General features: G+C 46.6%; 4 protein-coding genes across 4 annotated transcripts; 1 reads left to right on the top strand and 3 right to left on the bottom strand.

Moving 5' to 3' along the window:
• Nucleotides 1-517: 517 nt before the first annotated feature.
• Nucleotides 518-1319, bottom strand: I302_107058 (uncharacterized protein; the record flags this gene model as incomplete). The annotated part of the gene is made up of 3 exons (XM_019192291.1): nucleotides 518-623; nucleotides 724-1054; nucleotides 1160-1319. The coding sequence occupies 3 exons, from the start codon at nucleotides 1317-1319 to the stop codon at nucleotides 518-520; spliced, it is 597 nt and encodes a 198-aa protein (XP_019045288.1).
• A 733-nt stretch (nucleotides 1320-2052) lies between these two features.
• I302_107057 (uncharacterized protein) lies at nucleotides 2053-3018 on the bottom strand (the record flags this gene model as incomplete). Its single annotated transcript, XM_019192292.1, has 3 exons — nucleotides 2053-2248; nucleotides 2427-2736; nucleotides 2925-3018. 3 exons carry the CDS (start codon nucleotides 3016-3018, stop codon nucleotides 2053-2055), a joined length of 600 nt encoding a protein of 199 aa, XP_019045289.1.
• A 1003-nt stretch (nucleotides 3019-4021) lies between these two features.
• On the bottom strand, nucleotides 4022-5921 carry I302_107056 (uncharacterized protein; the record flags this gene model as incomplete). Its single annotated transcript, XM_065870396.1, has 15 exons — nucleotides 4022-4115; nucleotides 4215-4237; nucleotides 4321-4354; nucleotides 4429-4458; nucleotides 4547-4559; nucleotides 4619-4639; nucleotides 4699-4725; nucleotides 4783-4805; nucleotides 4858-4889; nucleotides 4980-5080; nucleotides 5314-5350; nucleotides 5500-5619; nucleotides 5699-5717; nucleotides 5790-5817; nucleotides 5876-5921. The coding sequence occupies 15 exons, from the start codon at nucleotides 5919-5921 to the stop codon at nucleotides 4022-4024; spliced, it is 648 nt and encodes a 215-aa protein (XP_065726468.1).
• Nucleotides 5922-7544: 1623 nt separating this feature from the next.
• On the top strand, nucleotides 7545-10645 carry I302_107055 (uncharacterized protein; the record flags this gene model as incomplete). The annotated part of the gene is made up of 11 exons (XM_065870395.1): nucleotides 7545-7694; nucleotides 7847-7980; nucleotides 8083-8385; nucleotides 8500-8624; nucleotides 8716-8870; nucleotides 8939-9055; nucleotides 9130-9277; nucleotides 9354-9664; nucleotides 9801-10245; nucleotides 10371-10491; nucleotides 10570-10645. 11 exons carry the CDS (start codon nucleotides 7545-7547, stop codon nucleotides 10643-10645), a joined length of 2085 nt encoding a protein of 694 aa, XP_065726467.1.
• Between the last annotated feature and the right edge of the window lie 1383 nt (nucleotides 10646-12028).

Raw genomic sequence — 12028 nt, 5'->3', positions numbered from 1 at the left:
ATGAAGACAACAAGGGACAGGGGGGCCAGAAGGGAATGTACAAGATTGATAAGAGTATAGTTTATATCATGTATGTATTGTTTGCACTATAATATATATATATGGATGAAAGGTCAGTAGACAGGTTACAGGTTCAAGGTGGGTGGACATAACCCGGCAATTGGTATCCATAACGGGAACGGGAATCAACGGAATCAAATTTCACACTACAGATATGGTGGGTGGATGGTGTGTGGTGTATATATGGTGGCAGAGAGAGAATGCAGAATTCAAGCTCAACAGCACATGTTGGTCCCCTGCATTGCATTGCTTGTGGGCGTGAACTCAGGTGTATTCGATCTCTTGTGTTGAGACTCAACCGATGAAGGAAGCTAAGCGATACATGTATAAATATTCCGTGCTCCTATCGACTTCTCACAACTGTTCTAAGAGTACAAAGCTAAATGAATGACAGACCCAAAAAACGTGACATGTAATCTTGGTTTCTATCCCCTACGTTGGGAGGGAGGTCGACCGTCTAAGCTAAAACTCTGACTACACCGATAGCAGCTGCTCCACCGAGGAAAGCAGACCACATTCCAGCGGAGTAGACGAGTTCGCCAGCTGATGAGCCTGAGCCGGAGCTACATAAGACCATATCAGCCGCGTTCCTCTCCCTAAATCTTACTCAGAATATCCATCGGGTTTACAGGGAGAGAGAGAAAGCGAGAGCACAATACTCACGCAGCAGCACTAGTAGCTCCTCCGGCTGCCGACCCAGCGGCGGAAGTCGCACCTCCAGCAGCAGATCCAGCAGCGCTCGTAGCTCCACCAGCAGCCGAAGTTCCAGCCCCAGCCACACTTCCCGCACCCGACGTAGCTTGTCCAGCTACGCTCCCCGCCGCGGAGGTCCCAGCGCCGACGGCACTTGTGGCCTGGCCCACGACTGACCCAGCACCTGATGTACCTGCTCCGACTGCGCTGGTAGCTTGACCAATGACTGATCCAGCGCCGGAGGTAGCGGCGGAGATGATACTGCCTGCTCCGCCTGTGGCTTGCGAGATGATGGAGTCCACTGTATGATCACGGTGTTAGTCATGTTGTTCTCACGGGATGTGAAGGAGGGGAGATGAGAGCACAAAACGGGAGAAAGTAAAGAAGTGGCTCGAGGAGCACTCACCTTGTCTAGCTTCGATGTTGATATCTCGCTCAGCACCAGCTTTACCAATGTGGAAATCTGGCGAGGCAGGAGCAGGGGTAGCTTCGGGATGAGGAGCGGGGGCGGGGTCAGCCATGATGGCAGGTAAGATTGCGAGGAGGGTAACAGCGGTGAATTTCATTTTTGTGTTGTGAGTTGTTATGTTTTATGGATGATAAGTCAAAAAAGTATATACAGTCAATTGTTGAAAAGCCGAGTGTGCAGATGCACTCTTCACGTAGCTTTATATATGCAGATAGGTATCTGCAAGCGGATTCCATGCAGTACGAGATGAGATCTTGGCATAGCTAATTGCGCAGCTGTAAGAAATGGGACTCCACGACATATGACGTCGGAAGCGCGTCACAGCCTATCACACCATATGGTCATAACATTAACGTTATCATCATCTCACATGGTCAGTCACCCGAGGGTCAGAGTTAGAGTCGGGTACGTAGGCTTAGCTTGTGAGATACACCGAACTGCTCGAACGAGTATTTCGTATATACATTCGGATTGTTCGAATAGCCAGATGGTCGAGGACTTACACTAGGGTGGTAGGTGAGACTCAGTTCTGTTTACAGCATCTCATAATTATGTTAGCACTAATCAAATACTAACTCAGTGGGTATCGAGTAACACTGACTCACAAGACACCAGATGTTCATTTAGCTAATATACCCGAATCAGTATCAGCCACCAACCAGATCGCAAGCAACATAAAAACATCAATGCATGATGTGAAAGTCCGTCACAAAGGACAATGGTATTTTCATGTCAAAGATACACAGAAATTGGGAGTATGGTACAAATGAGGGAGTGGTGGTTCGTTTTATCGTAAGAAGAAGGAGAGATGATGAAAGAAGGCAAAAGGTCTATAGCCCAGCAGCAGCTATGACAGCTCCGAAACCAAGAGCGACGAGCTTGTTATCTACACCAAGGACGTATCCCGCACTGTCGCTGCCAGTGGCGGAGGCAGCAGCCGAAGATGCTGCAGAGGCGGCTGAGCTGGCGGCTTTGGAGGCGGAGGAAGCAGCAGAGGCGGTGACGGCGGCGATGGATGAGGTGGCGCTGGCAGTGGGATGGAGAATCAGCTGGTGTTCTTCCACTGACTTCAAAGCATGACTGGAGGGTAACGAAACTGGAGGGTACACATGTGACGGACATAAAGAAGATATAAGGAGAGGGGTAGAACAGATAGACCTGACGGAAAGTACACCTCAATGAAGAGGAGATTGGAGTTACTCACCTTCCAATAGCAGCAGTAGCGCTAGAAACCCTCGACCCAACAGCAGCAGTAGCAGAGCTAGCGAAACTCTCCGCATCGGTCAATCCCGCTCCAACAGCCGAGGTAGCCTCTCCAGCGACAGAGGCCACCGCAGAGGTAGCGTCTCCAAAGGCGGAGGTGATCACGGGGACTTCAGATCCAACGGCCGAAGTAGCTTCATCGAATACCGAGTCGAGGTCTGAGGTAGCTTCGCCAAAGACGCTGGTAGCTCCGTCGAGGCCACCGTCTACTACTGATCCGACGGCTTCTCCGGGGGATTGGTCGTCGCCTTCTGCGGGGGATTGGAAATGTGTTACTATGTTATAGGATGATGGGTGATGGGTCAAGAGAGACTGAGAGCTACTCGAGGAAGGGAGATGAGATGAGATAGGGAAAGATGGAAGAAGAAGTGAGTCGTTCACAATGGTTGTAAAGCGCTGCAAGAGACTGGTGGTCATAGCTGAGCACCCGTCAACTCACCATCTTGTCGTTTAGCTTGAGGAAGCGCGGTGGGGGCAGTAGCTGCTACGACGGTAGCGAGGAGTGGGATGATGGCGAAGAAGGTAACTTTCATTTTGATGTGGTGTGGTGTGCTGATGTGAAAAAGAATCGTGTATAAGTTAGCTGATGGTTCTGAGAATGATGAATGATGAGATTTGAAATAAGAAGAAGTAGGAATAAGAAAAACTTGTAGAGCGGAGAATGGTCAGCCTTATATATGTGAGGAATGAGTGTGAGTGTGTTTCATTTCAACGTGTACAAGTCGAGTGGGGTCCAGCATCAGCACAGACAGGTACACCGCACTGTTAACACAGCCCCCTCATCCTCGGTCTCCATGACAGTGCTGCATCCAGACCACTACTACTCATCACTGATCACATCATGCGCAGTCATTCCAGCTCAGTGATGATACAGTGATGGTTGTCATGCAAAAGAAGCATATGCGTAGGATGGAACAAAGCTAGAGAAAGGATCCAACAGTCCACACACTCATGACGTAATGGAATTGATGGGAGGAGGGCGAGGGGCAAAGCACTGAAACGTGAGTGAGTGTGGCTTGGATGCAAGACGAGAGTGCATGCTATGATGTTCAAGTCACTCCATGAAGTGCCAAGCTGAAAGAGGATGTATGGTACAGTTCTCAACTTGAGACATGGTGTGTTGTGCAACCATCTCCTCTTCTCGAGTCTCCTCGCTTGGCAGGGGACGAACTTCTTCTACATTGTGTATGTCTCGGTGTTTTAGATTCAAGGAAAAGGAGGTCTGGTCACTCCAACTGACAGGTTTATACGTTTATGACATGCGGATTATGATGTGTCGTATATACAGCCGCTCGACCAAAGTACATACACCCTATCACCCTCCTCTGACCCTATGTAAACCTATACTCTCGGTTCTTCGAGTGTTCATACTGTACAGTAGGCAACATCCAATATCTCGATGTACCGCTCTCCCACCCAAATCACCCAGATACTACCGGTCCTCATCGAACAGCTACTCAGCTCAATCCCTACGCCCTTTCCCCCTTTCCCGATCACAATTGCCCAGACTCAACCGGGTAAGTATCATAATTTTAACTAACAATTACCCAACCTGAGTAATAGCAGATTCGCAGAATGGAAATTATATTTCTTCTTCAACCTTTCCACGCTCTCCTGATCGTTGTGAATCCTATATAGAGATCACAAAATCAGTTCCATTACTCACTCCTCGAAGGTCATACCTGGAGTGATGTGAAGCGAGCTGTTCGTTACGAGATCCAAAACATACCCATCGAAATACGTTTGCCCGAGCTGGTGTTGCACGAAGCCACAACCCATCAGCCATCAGCCCTTGATATCCCTGCTTGGTCTCCGGAAATTAGAGGGATACTCACAAGTGCATCGGATTTACGATAACCTTCCATCAGACTGACATGATGATCAGCATACATCCCGTAGTTTGACTAATCATACATTTGAGAAGAAAGAAGAAAGTCGCTCACTCGAAGAACCCCATTCGACGCTTTTCGAAGCTAAATCAACATAGGGTGTCCCCATATCAGTCATCCTCCTCATTCATGCCCTACCACGCCTCTAACTAAATGATATGCGATGACATACTATTGCTGTTCCACTGTGTACAGTACATCAGCATTCGTCTGCACTTGGGGTGTCATGTATACGACGACTCACTTATTCTGACTGCTCGAGGATCTATGATACGCGTACAGTCATCAGCTATCACTGAAGGACTTTCTATGCAGCTGACTCACGCATTTCTCCCAGTTCATCGACATATACTATTCAGTGCGATGTTTGTCAGTTTAATCGACTGCAAGAAGAGCGGGCGGACATACATGGCGAAGCGAAGAAATCATATCTGTTGTTGCTCCTGTCAGCTTCGTGTCACCTGAGAAGGAAGCTGAACTCACATCGCGAACAGCACATCTTCACACGTTATACCCTTTGAATCATATCAACGTCAGGAGCTACAACTTGGCCGTACAGCTCTGAACGGAATTGCAGCAGGCTCAAGAGGCTAGCTCTCACTCACCATACGATTCCTCACTCTGATAGACCAACCAGTCTCTACATGACCTATATTTATTTCCTCTACTATGGGTGACGTAGCTGGTTGACCTCTTTCTTTGATCCCTATCCCACTGGATTAGCCTATGCTCGAGGTGAATTACCGTAGAATTGTACTCACATTCCTATATGATCGTTCGCAACGCCACCAAGAGATGATTGTGCTAGAGGTTAGTACGCTTTGTAAAGGGGTAGTGAACGGAATAAGGGGACTAACAGTCTCAGTATCTAGATATCATGCATGTCAGCTATCCACTCATGTCTTTCCTAAAAAGTAGCTGTAATTGCGATAAACTCACCATCGTAGTCTACCCAAATGGCAGCGAACATAGGATGCTACAATAAACAGCATTTGAAATTCAGCCATCCGATCCCTCATTATTGACATCCTTCTTCTAACGATATCATTCCTTTTTCTTACATTGCCACTCCCTCCCTAATCGATTCAAACCTCTTGTCTGCCCAACAGAGCGTCCCTCACTCACCTCAATCACATTCCACGCTAAATACTTTGCATAAGGTTTAGGATCCCAAGTTCTGAGTTGGAGGAGAGGGTGTATCTTGAGGGGCGTGTCGAGTTGAGCGGCTTGGAGGTACGATAGGACCTACACAACCACCATAACTATCAGTTATCAAGCACATATACGCGGTCCAGACTGAACCAGTTTATTGAGGGGTACTTACTGGTCCATAACCTGGTCGACTATAAGGGAGTCAGTCTCACTCAGTTCTACAGTACTCTGTATGGTGAAGTATGATACAGGAAAAGACGTACGATGGCTTGAATGGACCGATGGTAATAGCTATCCCATCCAGAGTCAGTCATATCCATTAAAGCTCGTAGCGATACCCGTGACTCACCGGCATCTCGAGGAGCACCCACTGGGTCTATACCCTTTCCTGACATGTCTGATCTATCTTATATCTTGCTAACGGTCGATGGTATGGGTGATGGGCTAAGATAGTTGTGAGCTGGAGGTGGTCCCGTGTAATGGATGATGAAGCTGTAAAAGGAGAGATGTGTATCAGTTGCCAAGTTATTGGTGAGTATGAAAATAGAGAGAAAGGTATCCGAGTGAAGATACAATGTTCAAAACCAACGATTGCTCTGTTGTTGTGAGTAGGTATACCATACCATACCTGAGTGCACTGAGCCATTGTTTATTCGGTGTGGAGTAACGTGTAGATCATCATCCAACCTGATTCAATTTCGATTCGATTTCCTTTACACAAAGGTTGCTCAGATCACCATCAAAGGATGTGTCGTTAGCCGTTTCCGGAGTGTACTGTACATCCATGGTGTGGGTGCATTGAGAATGTTCCAGCAATGGGAAGAATGATCTTAATGTATCAAACATACCGTGTATGCACATCCTCGAGGACGTCTCTCGGATCTCGCTGAAAATAGAGTAAAGTTATGGAAGTATTTCACAGCAGGTCAACTGTTGATTCGAGGTAAGAAGGTCGTGCGGCGTGTGTGTAGTGTATTGTGTGCGTACCCTCGCACCCTCATCAAGATCTAGTATTCCACTATTCCTACTCCTTATCTCAATGCTACTTACATACCTCGTTCAGGTAATCACCAACGCCCCTCTACATCACCCTCCTTTGGCCTGAACCCTCCCTCTCAGTTATGGTATATGGTATATTTAACCAATCGATTAACAACGATAACGCAATTGCTTTTCGTCAATTGATATTTGACATATGGAAAGAAGCATCTTCATTTCGTGTCCCTAGTTTTTCATGATGGCTGAGATAAGGATGAGTAGTACCAAGGTATATAAGCCTGAGTATCAGCTCACAGATGGTATTTCCTACTGCATTATTATTCTGTTCTAAGCATAATTTATCATCCAGCGTCCACCGGCAAACATCGGATTATCCCCCATACTTATTTGTCAGCCAGAGTGGAGGAAGTCAGCTCGTTCAGGGCCGATCTTTCAAGAATAGCAGAATTACCGGAAATATCGAATAACGACAATCACCAATCACGCAAATATCTCTCTGATTTTTTGACTTTTTCATACCCCGACGTCACTTCTGCTGCTCTCTCCATCTCAACACATCAAGCAGCGAACGTACTCGGAGTCACTCAAGGCTTGCCAGTACCATCTACTATCTGTCTTTCATCTATCTATCTTACAGTCATCAGTTACCGCCGTTTACTAGCATCTCCCTGAGCGGGGCAAGGTGGTCAAAAGCCGATCCTGAACTTTTCAACGCAGATCATCCATCTAGCCTCCCATCTTCGTAGCGAGGATCCACATACAGGTAAGTTGTAACAACCCTCTTCCATATCAAGCACATCCTTCGACTTGGCCTCTGCGGGTATAGATCCCTTTGGAAGTATATTATCCATGATTCATTCCTTTATGCTTACATGATATTATATTTTCCAATTTTCAGCCCATTCGACTCGTTCCGCTCATCTCCGAGACTATAGAAATTCACTCCATCATTAGCTCCAAGCTAATCCATACCAATCAAGAGAGTCAGAGGTAGGGAGAGTAAACGCACCACCATCAAGATGGGATTATTAGCTCTGGGCACACCTCTCACATGGGATGAGACCAAACCCCTCGCAGACCATATAAGGGATCATGGTATAACTCAGTTTCTCAAGACTTGGGATAGGTGGAAGGATAATACGGGTAAAGGGTTGTTGTGGGGTGACGAGGTAGGTCTACTTCCCCACTCCTATATTGTTATTTTGCTGTTCGGGGGAGGAGGTACCATATTGTGGGAGGATATCGTAGAACTTGACAGTTACAACTTCAGTCGATGGGATCTTCATGGAAGAGCCTGAGCTCACCATCTTCGCCTTCCCAGATCGAATACATGGTAGCTTCTTTCCACGATGACGAGAAAAAAGTGTTGTTGAGTCTTCGACAAACTGAGATCCTCACAAAATTGCAAAGTGTTACTCTGGATCCTGCGTTAGAGAAATACAAACCCGCTTGCTGGTGAGTAATCTGTGTTTCTTTCTCCCAATAATCTTAATTATGATCACTGCAATCACCAGACACTGTCTCCAGAGATTTTTGAGCTGACATGTATGGACACAGCAATGCCATACCAACCTTCCATCCAGAATACGGCCGATACATGCTAGAATCCACCCCCGGCTACCCCTTCTCAGGCCAGCCCTCCTCCCTCGTATCGGTAGAAGCAGATATGAGATTCCGACGACAGATCATCCGTTCTCATCTGAAGGAACATGAATTGCCTATCACAATCACCTCCTGGCCTAGATTGGGTGTATCAGATGAGATTTTCACGGACCCGCCTACGAAGCCTGATTCGCAGGGAAGTAGTAGTAGGAGTGATTATGTGGGGGAGTTGATAACGAATCCTCATGCGAGGTTTCCGTGAGTCTCTGCTTCTGGTTTAGCTATTGTCTTGTCGGGATTCTCGTTGGATGATCACGGAAGAGAGAGAGGGAGAGAGAGAGAGCCTTGTTGATGTTGTTGATTGATATATAGTACCCTCACCGCAAATATAAGGCAGAGAAGAGGAAGCAAAGTAGATATAAGAGTACCACTATTTATCGATGAAAATACGATAATTCCTGATGGGCTGAAAGGCAACTTGTCAAATGGGCATGCCAGTGAGTCTCACCTTTTTCCCTCTGGTACGACTAAACTCGTATGTGGTATCGGACACAAGAAGTGCGGAATCTGACATTATCTCGTTTTCAGCCCCAGCAAAACCGGAACCTGGTACACCTTATATTCACATGGACGCAATGGCCTTTGGAATGGGATGCTGTTGTCTGCAGATAACCTTCCAAGCTTGGAATGTGGATGAGGCTAGGAGAGTGTACGATGCTTTGGTACCTATTGCTCCGATAATGGTGAGTGTCGCACGCATCTCTCATTGCACCGATGGCAGGGACATTTAAGCTGACATGAATTCATACAGCTCGCATTAACAGCTGCAAGCCCAGCTTTCAGAGGTCAATTAGCCGATGTAGATGCAAGGTGGAATGTCATCGCTGCTAGTGTTGATGATCGAACGGAGGAAGAAAGAGGATTGAAGGTGAGTTATAATCGTCTCGACTTTGCATTCGTGCGTTCGATACAATGGAGCTGATATGTTGTGATGGCATACAGCCATTGAAGAACAACAAATATCGAATACCAAAATCACGATATGACAGCGTATCATTATACCTCTCAAATGACGAAAGGAATAAACCTGAGTATCATGATGTCCCTGCACCTATAAATGAAGATGTGAGAAAGAGGTTATTGGATCATGGTGAGCCCGCTTCAAACCTGTCCTTCTCTCTTTGCCTCGTAGTCGTGCACTTACTAATTTATCCGATGCGATACAGGCCTAGATGATCAACTCGCCTCCCACATCGCCCACCTATTCATCCGTGATCCCCTCGTCCAATTCTCCGAAACCATAGACCAAGACGACGAATCATCGATGGATCATTTCGAGAATATCCAATCTACCAACTGGCAGACCATACGGTTCAAACCCCCTCCTGTCAACTCGCCTATAGGATGGAGAGTCGAGTTTAGGTCGATGGAAGTTCAGTTGACGGATTTCGAAAATGCCGCGTTTAGTATTTTCATCGTGCTGCTTACGAGGGCTATTATAAGTTTTGATTTGAATTTCTATATGCCTATTTCGAAGGTGAGTGCACCTTTGTTGATCATCCCCTATTTCACTTGGCTTCACAGCATACTACAGATTCCTTGCACCTCGAGCACCTCCCGATTTCGAGTCCAGTCTATCTCGGTAGGCTAACACATCTACTGCATCGTTCCAGGTCGACGAAAATATGCAACGAGCGCAACAACGTTCTGCCTCCACTACCCAGTCATTCTTCTTCCGTAAACACGTCTTCCCGCGGGACAAACCATTATCCCGATTCGATCTAAATTCACGACCCGTCTCTCCTCCTTCCCCCTCTACACCTATCACCTCGTCTTCCAGTCACTCACGATCTCACTCGCAACAAATACCCAATGGTAATGGTAATGGCTATCGCTCGTCTTCGGCGACGAGAAGTGAATGTTCGACACCTATAGAATCGTTTGAAGATAATGATGATGCTCCTGAAATGACGCTCGATGAGATCATAAATGGAGATGGAGATTTGTTCCCTGGTTTGATGGGATTGGTTAATGCGTATTTGAATTCGTTGAATGTGGATGTGTGTACGAAATGCGAGTTGAGGAGATACCTTGATTTGATCAAATATAGAGCTAAGGGTGAGTAAGGTCGCTCCACAATCACACTAATTTTTCTACACCCTTCCCTGGCCTTGGATTCATGCAAATCGGGAAAGGAAGTAGTGAGAATAGGTACTGATGCTTTCGATGGAATGGGTTACCAGGTCAATTGGTCACTCCCGCAACGTGGATAAGGAGGTTCATCACTTCCCATCCGGCTTATCAGCAAGATTCGATCGTAACCGATGAGATCAACTATGATCTGGTACAGGCCATAGACGAGATGTGAGTGTACTCAACTGACAGCTTCACAACAAGTGCACACAGACACAAGACCAAGCTGACTTGTTACATCGTGTTTAGTGAACGAGGTGTCAGACCCGCGCCTGAGCTGTTGGGCAAAGATTACGTCGGGTCGGGACCTACTGGATGTCTGTAGTTTTGAGCGTCATCCCATCTACTTGATTTGTTGGTCGTATCGCATGGGATCAGACGGTAATTTAGACATCGGAACGGACAGGTAGAATCGCCCGCTCTTGTACACATCATGGAGAAGCTCAGGGGAATAGATGGTAACATTATAGAAACAGTATGGGCATCAACACAAATTATATTACTTCATTCATAGACTCAAGAGTGTCTTTCGTTTTGTCATTTTCTCTTGCCCTATCTTCAGTTTGGTTTTTGATATTGGTTCTGAAGCTGGATTTGTACTATAATGACCGTTCTGTCATGCTATCTATGATGAGCAACCTGTCATATCTGGGAGAAGATGAGTAGACGCTGAAGTGATAGCGTACCGATATGCGGTTATGGACGGAAGGCTGAGGACGATCGAGCATGTCATGTGGAGAAGATACATGTCCGATCCGTCATACCGTCCCAATATGGACATGTGGATTTATGAGCAGTGGTGACCAGTGAGCCCGCAAGTCTGGATTGGATGGAGCCCGAGTAACAGTGGAAGTGGGATATTCGTCATTCTCTTCTAGCCTGGTGGATGTCATGCATGGAACACGATTGACGCTCTGACAGTATACATGATCTTACCGTCTACTCTAAACCAGTGGTCAATGCTCTCGTATCATCTATAGATACACCGACGCCAACGCCATGATCAGCACAGACCCAAAGGGGGTGTATGAAATAAAATACACTAGGTGGCTCCGCTTTCACCGCATTATTCGGACCGCCTGCGCCTGAGCGTGACACTCTTCAACAGATGATCATCTAATTATACTTTGAGCACCAACCTCATTCAAACAAAGCCCCACAAACACACACACACACACACATACATATGCGATCGTATGGTACAGTACTTTGGCATGGGAATCAAACACGAACACGGACACACAATGGAGAACACACGGACAAACAATCAGCTGATTGCGTTACGAGGTTGATACACTGACTTTACCCTCTATTCCGAACCATGTCGAAATAGACTTGTAATTCAGTATGGCCAGATCACCCATCACCCTTCAATCATCAATCAATGATCAATGGTGTACCATCACTCTGGCCATAGAAATTCCTTTACAATGGCGTCCTCCTTTGAGCCGAGCGGATAAACAAAGGAGGATCGTCCGTGGGGCGTTTATTTCGAATCCTTTGGATCCTTTGGCATGAAATCGCTTGGACTTCATTTGATCGTCAATTTCTTGTCCTATCCGTCTTCATCAAAGGTACCTTCCTCGACACCGTTGACACGCAATCGCGCCCAAGAACCATTGGAAGCAGGAGGTACCCTCATTCCCCGGCAATTTAGGAAGCAAAGCGGAGAATACGAGCCAACATGAGAAATGAGAAAAAACGGTAC

This window comes from Kwoniella bestiolae, chromosome 5, assembly GCF_000512585.2.
Source record: "Kwoniella bestiolae CBS 10118 chromosome 5, complete sequence".
Taxonomy (NCBI): Eukaryota; Fungi; Basidiomycota; class Tremellomycetes; order Tremellales; family Cryptococcaceae; genus Kwoniella; species Kwoniella bestiolae.
This window is presented reverse-complemented; position numbering and strand designations above follow the sequence as displayed.